We start from the raw sequence: 15,222 nt of genomic DNA, 5'->3' as shown, positions 1-15,222 counted from the left end.
AAAAATTATCTTTATTTTGTTTCTGCTTTTTTTTTTTTTTATTGAATATTTATTTTCAATCGTTCATGTGGATCCTATTTTAGCATCATTGTATTGAATGCGGCCATTATGAAGTGATCTCCAAAACAAAAACAAAAAAAAACAAAAAAAACAACAAAAAAAAAAGGAAACTACAGGCAGTATTTTTTTTTTCTTTTGCAGAAATCTTAGAAAGGCTTTGCAGAATCTTTATCTTTTAAATAGTATTCCTCTCAACTATTTCAGCCAATAGCTAGGAATATTTTTTAATTAAATTTTAAACTTCAACACCATTCATCGATTTTGATTACATGGTCCATTGTTTTAGAAAGGCAATCTTATGTTTTACAAATCACACAAGAATTTACAACTTCTCCGAAAGTAAAATTGGGCATCAAATTTTATAAAAACAAATTAAGTTATTTAACACAATAATACAATAAATCTGATCAATATGAAATTATCTGCACAAATTATTCCAAAGCATAATGCTTTCCTCACCACACTTTTAATAATCTACGAAAATAAATTATTTGCAATATTATGTTCAAATAATAAAAAAATGTAGCGTATAAAATATTTTTAGTGCTAAAAAAATTTTCTGTAACCCTATTTAATTTTTTATTGTTATCAAATAATCTTTAATTTAAATAGTTATTAAATAATTATTAAAAAATTTATATTATTAGTTAAAAGAGCGTTTTCTATAAGCAAAACAATTGAATTAATGACAATTTTTAAAAAAAAAAATTATTTAAAGAACGGCATAAATTTTCGAGCCTTAAATATTTCGTAAACTGTACTAATTTTAAAAAAAAATTACGAAAAAATGGTTAGAGTGTAGAATATGCGGCCCCTTGAATTGGGCACTGTAACTTGAAGCTTTTACTGGCTATAAAATTTATAATTATTTCTATTAGTATAGCCATATTTATAATTATTTATTTCCCAATTTCTTATTAATAGAAAATCTCACTTTAAAATCATTTCAAGTTTTCAACAAAATAAAAAGGGCATCTTATTGAAAATTTCCACAGAAAAAATTCTTTTAAAAATTTTGGTGCTCTCTTTAATTATTTGATAAATTAAAAAAAAATATATTTTATCAGTATAAAACATTATGATAAAAAAAAGAGATAATTCATAACATTGTTGGCGCTACTAACTATATACTTCAATATTTAAAAAAAATGCAGACATCTATTGCAAAGGTTGTTAATATAAGTGATTTTGCCTGGCGTGGACCGCCACACCCGCTGGTACGCTACTGAAAAAAGTTTCAGGAAAAAAAAGTTCTAGGAAGTTCTGAACTCTACACATATTATACTCAAAGATTGTCTTACAACTCATTATATCTAAAACACACAAGCCAACAATCGCTCAACGGATTTTTTTACTTATCACTAATCACATGATTTAGAATTATTTCCTATCTTATACATTTTCTTTTCTTTTTTTTATTTTAATTGGCAACGTAGTTGCGCGTGCCTCCCCTTTAGATAACGGTTCTTTTGATTTTTCATAGAAAAACAGTCGTGGCTATACTTGAATTATAATTTATAATTCTACTGACATTTGTAGTAAAAATAAAAAGAAAATGATGGAAGAAGAGAAACCGACTACTCTTAGACTTCAACCGCCAAAGCAAAATATAGTCGATGCATATGCAGCACCGACTAATTTTTTGGAAATCGAAGTGGTAAATCCTCTTTGTCATGGATTTGCTCGAAAACGATATACAGATTACGAAATACGATTAAATGTAAGTGAAATTTTTCAAATTTCAAAAACGTATTTAATTAGTTAAGTTTTTTACTTTTTGTTATCCTTTCATGCAGTACAATTTTATTTTAAACTCCATTAAACCAATTTAGAGTCAATGTTGCATCAGGCTTTCGTCTAATCTTGAAAATAATAACATTTACAATTTAATATTTTTATCAAATTATCAAATATAATTTCTTTTAATTAGAAAAAAAAAATAAGCCGCATGACGTCACATGTTTTAGAATCGTTTAGTTTCTCTTTTAACTCTTATATTTTATGCTCGTTGTTGGCAACAGGCATGATTCCACCGCCCCCAATCAGATTTCTGTCTCTTAAATTTTCCTGAAAAATAATAGTGATTATTACTCACGATATTTGTACTCGTTTTATTTGCCTTACAAATTAAAAAATGATGGAAGAAGGGCCTCCTCAAGATGCTACTCGTAGACTACAACCGAAGAAACAAACTTTAGATGATGCTTATGCAGCGCCTGCTAATTTTCTAGAAATTGATGTGCTTAATCCAATTACTCATGGAGTAGCCCGCAAACGTTATACTGATTATGAAGTACGATTAAGAGTAAGTAAAGTAATTTAAACTATACCCAATCCATTCACGTTTCTTTTATTTGTCTTATTTCTTTATTTGCTAATGACGATGTTGTGACAAACAGTGTTAAGTCTGCTTTCTCGATGTTTGCTTTGTTTATGCTCTTACTGCAACAGTAATTTTGGTGTACAATTTTAAACTCTGAAAGTTAGTGTCATCATGAGTATATAGTTTGAGTAGAATTAAAATAGTTCCTTCTTTGTTTTGATGTTTAATGTCTGAGTTTTGTTGCGTGTTTAAAATTATTAGTTATCATATGTCAACATTGCTATGGTTTGACACCCTTCTGTGGGTCTTTGGAGTTTTATTTATCAGTTTTTCTCATCGGGAAATTCTTATTTTGTAGAATTAAATATTTAATAGTATTTGTACGATTAAGATGTATTTTTTCCCTTCCATATCCAAGGCGTGCCACTTATCCAATAGGGTTAAAAAGTCATATTTTTAAAGCAGACCTTTTTTATGAAATAATGATGAATGATTTCTGTTGTATGCAGGTGGTTGCTTTTTAAACATGAAATGTGTATATAGTTCTAATTACAAGATTTATAAGAGTAGCTTTGTGTGTAGCATTAGTAAAATTGTTTCTGAAGAATTCTCTATTTCTATCTTTGTTTAGAGATATGTACCTAACTTGAATGCATTAAAAGATTTAATGCCAAAAAAATCTCCCGTTTTCGGTAACTTTTGGGCAATGGTACGCAAGAAACATTATTTGAACTCTAAAGTAGTTCTCTTAACTTTATTAGATTCCTATTAGAATATTTATGATTTAAAAGCTGTAGTAAAGTTTTTTAGTTTCATGAATTATGTTGTCAGAAAAAACAATACTGGTATACCCAGAACTAATATATATCATTCTGGATTTATTTTAAGAACTGGATTACTTTTTAGCTGGTATTTTTGTTTCCTGGAAAAATATTTTGAGTGTACAAAAGAAACAAATTTGTTGTTAGAATTTATTTCTACCAATGGTGGACTAAAATAGTTGTTAACAGCAGTGTATCAAGCTATTCAATATTCTAAGTTGGAATGTCGCAAAGGCAATGTTGCTCTCTATGACAAAAACCTTTGAACCTATCTGCTGTGCGTTATCAAAAGTTTTGACATTTGTCTTGTCAAAGATGAAAAACAGATTTTTAACTATTTTTAAAGCATAAAATGCTTTAAAATAAGCTTTTTTCAAAGAGATATAAAATATATCAATTTTCTAAACAGTTTATAAATGTGATCTAGTTGAAATGATATTTATTTTTTGACTATTAATTATAAATTTAATATCTTAAGAAACTCAGATAACTGTAATTTCACTATATTTTATGTAAATGAGTTAAAACTTATTTTATTCATTTAAAAAGAACTGTTAAAATAACATTTATGCTATTTATACACTTTGGTTATATCAAATTCTATTAATATTCCTACTAATTACCATATCTCATGCTCAACATGCATGCAATTACAAATAAACATTGATTTTCATAACTACAAATATCATACTACTAATTTTTAAACAAAATACTCAAAAGTATGAATACTCAAACAGACTTATATATAGATTTTAAAAATAGTATATATTTAAAAAGTAGTCGGGAAAATCTCTTAACTATATGGTACTAGTTTAATAAATTTAAATTTAAGTTATTTTTGTAATGCTTCTAAACATTTGATTTTTTAGTTTTTTTCCATTTTGAGCAGTTTTTCTTTGTGTCCTGGAAAAAAGACGTTTCTTTGAACTAAATGCCAACCCTATTGTTGCACAAACTAGAGCATGTTTTTTTAAGTGTCAAAGTTATCTATTATAAACAATTAGTTTGAATTTGCGAGGTAACTAGTGCATCTTTGGTGGAGTGCTTGGAGTTTAGGTGTTCTATTAGATACAGATTTTACAGGTCTTATTTTCATATTTTATCGAATTTCTTTAACATCCTTTATTCAAAGTAGTAGCTTTTATATAGATATTAAGGAATTCTTTAAAAAAAATAATTTTTTTGCAAGGAATTTTAACTAGAACCTCAGCAATGCCGAGCCCCTAGAAATTTGTATCAAATTTTCATGTATCTCACTACCCCCTTTGAGTTTAGCTTTAGGCCTCTATACGAACTGTTACAATCAAGATCAATACATACTTAGTTTTATATTTTTTAGTATTGTTGTGTACAAGTTTTTTTGATGGCCTTTTTTTAAATCTTGCATTTTTTAATAAATATAATTTTAACCTAATGAGCATATTAATAATAATCTTTATTGTATCAGTTTCTCACTAAACGTTTTTGGAAGTGCAGTCCGGCCTACTGACCCTTTGATCTCTATAAATGTCATTTTTGTAAAAATTAGCCGCTCATGCCTTAAAAGAAAAATTGCCTTTTTATTCATACTCCTTTTTTTTAAAAAATTCAATGTTTAAATAATTACACACTTAAAATTATCTGTTTATAGGTTTAATTCTGATTACTGATTCAAATATTTGCTTTGTTAGGATTATTCTTAACTCCTTAAATTTTTATATGCCTGTTTTTTTTTTCAGAGGGAGGGTGATATTAATAATAAATTTTAAATAACTATTTTTTTTTTTTTAAATGCATCTTTAAATGTGTTTTTCTCATAATTTTTAGTTTAAAATGTATAAAAACCCTACAAGTTTATCAATTCATAATGTTTTTGTTTAAATTTTTTGAAACAAATTTATGCCCTGAGATTATCTATTGGTCTGCCTTTAATTATTTTTATAAACTACAAATTTTTCTATTATTCTGATAATGAGAGAATTATTTTTTGAACTGTACACATAAATTGTTAAAAGTATAATTTAAATATTTTTGAAGGTCAAATTCGGTTATTAAGTAATATTGCGCATTTTGATAAATTTTTACAGTGTTGAATGACAGTCTCATTACATTGTATTATTTCTTTTAAACTATTTTTCCTTATTAGTAATAAGACTGTAAATGTTTTTTAGACAAACTTGCCTGTATTTAAACTAAAGGATTCAAGTGTACGTAGAAGATACAGTGACTTTGAATGGTTGAGAAATGAACTTGAAAGAGATAGCAAGGTAATGTGAATTTATGTTGATTATTCTTCTAGTGTGACCTGTATTTACGCTGACCATAAATTTATGTTGAAATTTTTTTTAGAAAAAAACTTTCTAATCAGAGCCATTTAAAACCATTGGCATTTAAAAAATTTAAATGATCTGGTTCTTTAATTCTAAACATAAATAACATGTTGTGGGCAAAATATATTAGAAGTTATATTGACTTAGAATTTCAATAAACTTTTAAAAACGTTATCTTGAGATTTTCTTTTCTTTTTTCTCCTAACAAAATGTATAGGGTGTTTTGAGACTACAAAAATTTAAAGGGTGATTGGAAATATCTAAACATGTAATTTACATGGGGGGAGAGCAAGCGATGAACCATTAGGAGGTATCAGTTACTGTTACTTGAAAGAATGACACACCAAGCGCGAGGAGGTATTAATTTATTTATTTCTTTTACAGCATATGTGGCAAAATTGCAGAAACTGTTAAAAATATAATGTAAATTAAATGCATGTGTAATGCATTATCACAAGCAATCTCTTTTCTGAGGAGTTTTTATAATTTTGCCACACAAGCTGCAGAGATGCCAACTGCTTCGGTCGTGCCATAACAATTTTTTTTAAAAAAAATAACTAAATTAATACAAACCGAAATTTGCAGATTTTTGGCTAATTTTGCATACTTTTTGAACTGTGTAACATAACTACTGCAACAAAGTGGCGAATTGTATAAACCTTCGATTTATTTAGAAGTAGTAGTAGTAAAAACCTAATAAATTGAATTTATTAAACCAAGAATCACACATTAAACCAAGAATTAATAAACTACAACTCGAAAATATTTATTTGCTGTCCGGAGCAAGTTGGCAACTCTGAAGCTGTCAGAAAATTAATTTAGTATCTATCCATTTGATGTTTCGTTCTATAATGTGACAGTAACAGATACTTTGTTGTGACTCACTGTTTGCTCTCTATCCTATAGTGAAAAAAAAATTCTTTTAGATGTTTTCTATTACCCTTAAATTTTTGTCCATGAGCTTAGAAACACCCTGTATACTACTCACATTTAAAACATTTTTATGTTTATATATTTCAATGTATTTGCTTCTTATATTATGCCAAATTAACTAATCTAATAAATGTTGTACACAAGTTGCATGTAAATTATGTTTGTCCTATTTTTTCTTACACTGTATCACAATTCATTATGTGTTATTTATTAATTATGCATTTGGGCAACTATAGCTGCCAACTTGTGTTGCCATTGAAATAGTTGTTACAAGGTAATTGTAAAATAATAAAATGGAAATTATTTTCGGAGAATTAAGCTATTTTGCCAAGACTTGAGAGCTTAGCACCGATATTAATAGATTATATTTGAAATTTTTATTTATTATGGTTGGTAGAAATTTTTTTAACTTAAAAAAAAAACAGATTTGTTAAAACATTGATGTTGCCATCTCAAACAGAACATTTCCTTAATGACTGTGTAAGTTAACAGTTATCATATGTTAGTTTCCTAACACATTCAACGATATCAAAATTATTTCAATTTGAAGTCAACAGGATTTAAATGCCACTATATATTTATGCTGTTTTGCAAAGTAATTATCGAAAAGTCTTTTAAAAAGCAAACTTACTTTATATAGGTATATTAATTATTTTGTAATAATTTTAACTCTTTAAAAATATAAAAACTATTGTTTTGTTTCTTAAACATTTTTGATTGCGAAAAAAAAAATAGTGTATAGTTTTAAAACTATTTTACTACTGCCCAAAATCTGTAGTTGGATCAGCTTAGCTTTGTAACTCGGTGCTTCATTTTTAAATTAATACTGATTATTGACAGAGATCAGACATTTTCAACTACTTTTAACTGACAACCAAAAAAGTTTAGCACCGTATAACTTAACATTCGTGTAATAGGCTGTCTAGACCCTATTAGTTTTTATACTTGTTTAAACAAAGTTAAGAAGTTTTTCAGCAAGGAAAGTCAATCAAAAAGACAGCTCTAGCAAAATGTCAAAAGGTTTATGAATTCATATACTAATTTAGAAACCTAAATGTGTTCTATTATTAATTATTAACAAAAACTTTCTTGTAGGTGTAGAACTCAATTTTGTACCTTTTCTTGAAAATTTGTTTGTTTGTGGTACAGAATATTTTGTTTCTTTTTCGTTTGTGAATATTATATGAATTATAGAAGCAATAGAATTTTAGGAAATTGAGATGTGATTTTTATCATTTTTTTGTATTGGAAGGTTGTTTTTTATAAATGATGATCCAATAAAATACTTAGACTAAAGAGTAAAAATGTATTGTTTCCTTTTAAAACATGATAAAAATGCTACATTTGCAAAAATCCTGTATTATCATAATACTTAAACATATTCTAAGAATTTATACTTTTAATAAAACTATATTGTAAGGTTCTGTATTTATTTATTTAACAATCGGTTAATTTTCAAGAAGACTGTCATAAAGTGCCAATTTTTTTGTATTACGTATTTCATTAGTGCTGTAACTAGTTTAAAATAAACTAACTATCTACAATTACCTTAAAAATATCCTGGTACTGCCATCAGGTGTGTAGAATGAGAAATAAGATGTTTTCCAGGCAAACGATATGAATTAGTTTTATTATTATTGGCGCATTACTACTTGACACTCCAGCCCGTCAATATCACTGGAGCGAGAAATAGCGGCGAAATCTCGCCCCATCATTTTCACGGGAGTGAGAAGGAAGGTGTTAAGATAATTTCACTCAAGTTTTGATAATATGTTTGAAATAAAAGAAATAAATGTAAAAATATGTTTTTTTATTCATAGTTGAAGATTTGAATAATTAAAGAATTAATGGTTAGAATTAGTTACAATATAAAATGAAATTTTTTTTTCTTTCATGAAAATAATTGCTCTGTAGTAGGTAGAAAGAAAGAAATGTAGAAGGTGTAGTATTGGTAGGAATGAAAACACTAACAATAAGAATTTTCATAATAAGAGTTAAAGAAAAAAAGAATTATAATCTTCAAATATTTGCGCATCTACCTGTTTATTTAAGTTTTAAAAATATTAAAACATCCTGTAACAGCCAGTTGTTGAGCAGGGGTTCATGGGGGTTAAAGCTGCATAACCTTTAGACCTATGGCATGAATGGTAGCAATGCAGCGTTGATCAGTGTTTGCTTTAAATTGCCATGAAGAGGAAGAATCTCAATCTCTTTAAAATGAGAACTCTGTGTTTTAAACAGTAAGGTATCATCACAACTCTTTAATTATATGCAGTGTTCTTTTGAAGGGCAGCTTGACCCTGCTTGCCCTTTGATCCCCATAAATGCACCATCTTTGCCCTTATTAGTAAAAATAAGCTGCCATCCCTTAAAAACACTGTACTTTCATTCATATTCCATTTCGAAAAAAATTATTCTCTGTTTAAATAATAATTACACATTGATAAAATTATCTGTTTTTGCATTTAATTCTGATAACTATTACAACAGGGTTGCCACTCCACAGGGAGAACCAGGAAAAATACAGGGAATTTAAAAATAAGCTATAATAACAAAGAATTTTGAATTTTTCCTTACAAATTGAGAAAAAAACAGATTTTTTTTTCTTATTCTTGTCTTCTAATAAACACAGACCTTTCAATCAAAGTGCAATTTATAGGATATTTAAAGATGATAGTTCAGCTATATTATATTTAATTTATTATAGCATTATTTGTTTTATGTTGAGCTGTTTCTTCTTTCTCCAAGTTTTTCCAGCAACTGAAACTAACATCTTTATTCTAATATAGTTCATAAGAGTGCAGTGCATGTGTGTTTACTCTAATATATTGTGTATAATAGGTGCAGGGAAAACACTTGGAAATTTTTTTTTGCAGATATCAGTGGCAACTCTGTACAAACATTTACTTTGTTAGAATTAATCCAAACTGGTTAGATTTTTATAAGTATTTATTTATTTTGGTGGGAGATATAAACAAATTTGTAAGTGATTTTTCTAAATAAATGTGTGTGTGTGTGTATATATATATATATATATATATATATATATATATATATATATATATATATATATATATATTTAAAAAAAGCCCCTTTAAATGTTTATTTTCACATAATTTCCCATTTAAATTATGGAAGAAAAAAAAAAGATTTCAGTTTATCAGTTAATAATTTTTTGTTAGTTTAGTTTTATGCACAGAGATTACCTTTTAGCATGCCTTAGTTATTTGTTCGTTGTTTAGCATAATTGTTTTTATGAACTTCAAATTTTTCTATTTTGAAAATGAGAGAAAATTACTTTTTGAAGCATATACATAAAATAGTATGAGATTTAAAAATTGTTGAGGATAAAATTTAGTTATTACATAATATTAAAAGTTTTGATAAATATATACAATGTTAAGGGAAGGCCCTTTCAAAACTTCAAGTGCTCTTTTTACAAAAGAAGTGCCATTCTTTTTTTATTCCTATGGAGAAATCAGTTGAGCATATGCTTACGTAAAGCTGTACTTAGATTATAATCAAACTACTAAATTTTAATTTCTGTTAAAAATCTTCTGCTCTAAACTATACCCGTTTTGTGTGTCACTATTTTTAGTACTTTTTTGTAAGAAAAAGTGTTAAAATTAGTTACCTAACTTATTAGTTAGCAAAACTTAAATCTTAAAGATTTGCCACTCTCCAGCTATCATGAGAACCTTTCTAGTCACCAGGCTTGAATGCCTGTCATTTCGCATTGATTAATTAGGTGAGTAATTTCAATTCTTCCCGATACGAAATGATTTTACTCTCTTGTTCAGATTGCGGCAGACAACCTTTTACTCTTGATTTATCCTTATATTAAAATAATTTTAAAAGAAATTAATGTTTTTACTGCAGTAAACAGCTAGCTTATCTAATTTTTTAAAAATTTTCCTAGATTGTTGTCCCTCCTCTCCCTGGTAAAGCATGGAAAAGACAACTTCCCTTAAGAGGAGATGATGGAATATATGATGAAGAATTTATTGAAGATAGAAGAAAAGGCTTAGAAGGCTTCATTAACAAGTATGCATTCTATATTAATGTTTGACAAATAAATATAAATATTGTTGCATTCGTAGTCAATTATAGTTGAATAATCAATATTGTGCCAAACATTAGTGAACATGGAATGGGTATTTCAGTTATACATAAAAAATAGCATTTTGAAAAAATATTGACTTAAAAATTTTGCAAAAATGAATTGTTAATGAGCTAAATTTTATTTTAATTAATGAGAAATTAAAAAATAAGTATTTAATTCATTTAAAAAATTTTAAATAGAGTAAATAATGAGTATAAAATTCATGGATTCAAAGCAATGCTAGCAAAGATAGTAGGAGTGATTGAAAACCGTGAAACTCAAAATGTTAAAACACTAGTTTGATGCGGTTCTTATTACATTAGCATCAGTTTTGTAAAGAAACAAAGTTCAAATGCAACTAATTTTTCTTATCTATTTCATGCAAATCCATCTGTGGACACACTGAGAAAGTCCCCAATGTATTCAGCTTAATTTCTTTTTTCATCAAATTTTAAAATCGTAGATTTTGATAATTTTCTAGCATTTCTTGAAATATTCTGTGTCATGAAAAGTTGAAGGTTTAAAGAAAGAGTTATAACAAAAATAAGATTATTTATTTAAAAAAAATTCGAATTTTTCTTTCAATATTTAGCTTTTTTTTTTTCTTTTAGAAAAAAAGTTATTCGCGAACATGAATTGAATGCTTCAAAATTATTCTCCTGAAAGTAATTACTTCATTTCAAAACTAAATTATCACAGGATTTTAAAAATAAGTAATTGTTAACTACATTTTTAGCAAAATAGTCGTAGTTTATTACAAAAATAATTTTGTTTTACCAATCTGTGTGTGTTATGACAAATATAAGAAATTCATAAAATGTTGTCTTGACAGTTTACATCTCCGCATTCACATTACTTTCTGAAAATGCAAAACTATACATGATAAAAAAAAAAAAACTATTCATATGTTAAAAAATCGATTTATTGATAGGCTTTTTTTTAAATCTTTGTAAATTTTTAATCATTTGTTTTAAATGCCTCCACATTTTCTTTTTAAATTTAGTATTTTTTTTTATTAGCACATAAAATAGCATATTTCTTTTTTTAACTTTCTTATTTTGGAGAGAAAAAATTTAGTATTTTTATTTTTTTAATCAAAAAAAAAAAATTCTGAAAATCCATAAAAATTTCTTGTAGGCTGAGTTAGCATATTTTATGTGTGTTTTACTCTATAGTTGTTAACTATTAATTAAAATTTAGTTTCAAGTGAATTAAACCCAATTTTTTGTTCATCTTCAGAGTTGCTGGTCATCCTTTGGCTCAAAATGAACGCTGCCTTCATATGTTTCTACAAGATCCAACAATTGACAGAAATTATGTTCCTGGTAAAATTAGAAACACGTGAGAATTTTTTTACGAAGAAAAAATGACATTCTACTGTAAAAAGTCCTATGATTCAAGAAGTTGTGTATTCTTTTTGGCGGGACAGTGTATTTTCTATTTTTTTTTTCTTTGGAAATATAATTCTTCATGGAGACATAAGTTTTATTTGGCGTTTATGAAATTGTTGCTGTTAATAATATTTTTATGAACTTTACAAAAAAGGAATTGTTTATTTATACAGCTGTGCTAATTTATTTAGCTATCTAAAAAAATCTCACTGATATTTGTGAACATTCCATAAAATGATGAAAAAAGATCTTACAACTTTATCCTTTTTTTTTATGATTGCATGCTATTCTGAAACATAAGCAATTACCTATTTATTTGTGTGAAAGAATGTTGTCCATTAAAATGTTAAAATGTGTTGCTAAAATATAAAATATATTTATTCATAAAGTTTTTGTCTGCCTGCATAACAGTTCTTTTTTATAACTGTTTGTTGTTCTATGATTGTTGTACATTTTCTTAGCTGCCACAGAGTTATAAACTACATATACATATAGTAAATAAATATCTTTTAAATCTGCTTTTCTCATTAATTAATGTAGTCCCATAGTCATTTAAACTAACTTCAATATCGCAGTTATGATTTCTGTTAAAACAAAATTTATTGTATTTGTAAAAGTATTATGGTAGACCTGAAAATTTATTATAAATAATTATTTTCAGGTCTAAAATAATATATTCAGGACTATAATAATAATTTAGAGGCCATTTTTTTTCTCAAACCAAATGAGTCTGTGGCGGATATTAACAAGTCCTATTTATTTGTCACTTTTTGCATTTTCCTTTTGCTGGGATTATATATTTTTTACAAAAAATTCATATTAGAAATAATATACAGCTATAAAAAGTTAATTCATCAATAAAAATAAAATGTGACAAAAATTAGTGAAAAATACTGACTTTAAAGAACTTGTTTAAAACATTTGGGGAGTTTGCCTTATTATGAATAAATTTTTTCTACTAGGTTTTGAATAAAGAAAAATAATGCTGTACAGTTCTTCCCTGTTGTACTTGAATCTTTATTAGCCACAACCCTAGATCAATTACCGTATTGGCTTTGTAAGTTTGATTGTTTTCTGAAATCTTGGAAGGTCATTAACTCTCTTTAGTTTGTACCAGTTTATCATTAAAGAAAGAGTAAGATGAACTAGAAATATGTCTGGTAAATTGGTTTGACTAAGCACATTATTTAAAGTTGACAATAACTTTGGACGATGTTACGGTTCAGCGTGAGGCATTATTTTAAACAATGTGGGGTAATATTGTTGGCATATATATTTAGATTTTTTGAGTAACTTCTTTAGTATCTTTTTGTGTAGGCTTGGTGACTCAAGGCTTGTACCCCTTGCACTATATCTATATTTTTGTACGAGTTTGACCTATCACTACGTAAATCCCAGAAGTATAATGTAATTATCAGTGAATATCGTTCTTTTATCTTCAATTTATTGGATGGTTTTTTTTTTTCAAAGGAAAAGTTTTTAATTTTAATAAAAATCAAAATTTAAAATTCCAAAAATAAGCTAAAATTAAATTTAGTTTTCAAAATGTATATTTATTTCCGCTGTGCAGAATTTAGATTAATTTTTTTTTATTCTGTATATTTTTTCTTAAAATAATTTTATTTAGTTAAGTATTTGTATTCAAGTAACTTGGATGGTTGAATGATAAGTTCAAGAAGTTTGGTTTTATACAATGCTAAACCAATCATTTGCCAGGTGATTCAAGTGCAAGGACATTTCCCTCATCAGTGCTAACATGCATGGGAAATAAGTGTACAAATATGCATGGAGTTTTACTATATCGTTACAGGATAGTAATTTTTTCCCCTTGCAACAGTACTATTTCAATAGGACTTGGCTACTTTTGGCAAGGAATTACATGCAAGATTTAATTACCATTTTTATAGTACGTTTTTGTCTGCTTTCTAAAGCACTTGAGACCTTTCAGAATTATAGTTAACTCTTAGTAGCATTAAAAGGTTTTTTATTGTCTTGAACACTGTCATTTTACTTTTCTCTACTTGTTTATGATAACTCTATTGTGCAATATTATGTTATAGTTCCTCTCCTTGTTTGTTCTGTTTAAGAAAAATTTTAAAGTATAGTACTTATTTGTTTAGTCAGGAGAACAGTTGAAAGTTTGAGTTCCTTAATGTTAATTCCACTTATTGTGCTTTTTGTGGTATCTCTAAAACTAGTAATAATTCAAATAATTCTTACACTTATGAAATTCATTTAGTGAAAGGTAGTTTTATGGAAGGAATAAATTTTTATTATTTAATAACAGTAAAAATTTGAATTCTAAAACATACTCATTTTTACATCACCCAGGAAAAAGTCAGGATTTTTCGCTAACCGCGATCCGGAAATCCTGAGTCCAGAAGTTTCGAGAAATCATGGATCACATTTATGTATAAAAATTCTTGTATATTTTATTTAAAGACATTAGAACTAAAATTTATGCTTGGCATCTCTTTCATTTGTAAATATTTTTTCTGGTAGAATAATAAATGTGATTAGAGATATAAGTAAACTTGTACAAAATAATTAATTTAAATTATACTGCATATAATTTATTTAGAATATCATGTTGTGAAAATATCAATGCTTTACATTTATAAAGACATTAATTTTTTTAAATGTGTCATTAATGATTTTATTTAAGAAATTTTCATGATTTTTGAGTTGGGCTCGCAATCTCCCCTGGTAACCTTAAACTGCTTATTCAAAATGACAAAATTTAAGCGAAATTGGTTGAATAGTTCTCAAGAAATTAAAACTTATATTTTTGACGTTTTATAACTTAAACTATTATACCAATATCGTTAATTCTTTTTAAAACTGTTAATAAAGTTATAAATATACGTCTTGCAGTTAAAAAAAATTTGACTAATAATAACTGCCTGGTTTTTAATAAGTTTACAGCCTTTGATTTTAAATTATGACCAAAAATGTGAACATTGAAATTAGCATTAAGTAATCCAAGTTGCAATTGATTTCCAGACTAAACTATATTTTCTTGATTGTGGCTATTCCATAAATGGCCAAAATTTCTAATCCGACAAAAAATGTTTGTTTATACTCGAAGAAAAAACATTTCTGTGTCTGATTTCATTACTTAACAGTGTATTAATTAATCTTTTGAACCATTAGATTAAAATACTTACAAATCCAATTGTTAAAACAAAAGCTATTCAGGTTAATATAGTTTTTTAAATTAAATTTACAAATAGATTTTTGTAGCACAAAGTATAATCCCCAGTTATCAAAGTATAATCCCCAG

The 15,222-nt window shown here is 26.7% G+C and overlaps 1 protein-coding gene across 2 annotated transcripts; it reads left to right on the top strand.

Annotated features, from left to right (window-relative positions):
- Positions 1 to 1,475: 1,475 nt before the first annotated feature.
- Snx3 (sorting nexin 3) lies at positions 1,476 to 12,457 on the top strand. Of its 2 annotated transcripts, none has more exons than XM_016074491.4 (4): positions 1,476 to 1,780; positions 5,355 to 5,450; positions 10,366 to 10,490; positions 11,788 to 12,457. In XM_016074491.4, exons 1-4 carry the CDS (start codon positions 1,616 to 1,618, stop codon positions 11,891 to 11,893), a joined length of 492 nt encoding a protein of 163 aa, XP_015929977.1. In that variant the 5' UTR covers positions 1,476 to 1,615; the 3' UTR covers positions 11,894 to 12,457. The 2 variants fall into 2 exon arrangements, with proteins under 2 accessions (XP_015929977.1, XP_015929976.1); XM_016074490.4 differs by lacking the exon at positions 1,476 to 1,780 and adding an exon at positions 2,069 to 2,365.
- Positions 12,458 to 15,222: the final 2,765 nt, after the last annotated feature.

This window comes from Parasteatoda tepidariorum, chromosome 5 (assembly GCF_982258835.1).
Source record: "Parasteatoda tepidariorum strain Cologne lab strain chromosome 5, Ptep-v5.0, whole genome shotgun sequence".
Lineage (NCBI taxonomy): Eukaryota > Metazoa > Arthropoda > Arachnida > Araneae > Theridiidae > Parasteatoda > Parasteatoda tepidariorum.
Note: the sequence above shows the minus strand (reverse complement) of the source record. Positions and strands in the feature narration are given on the sequence as shown.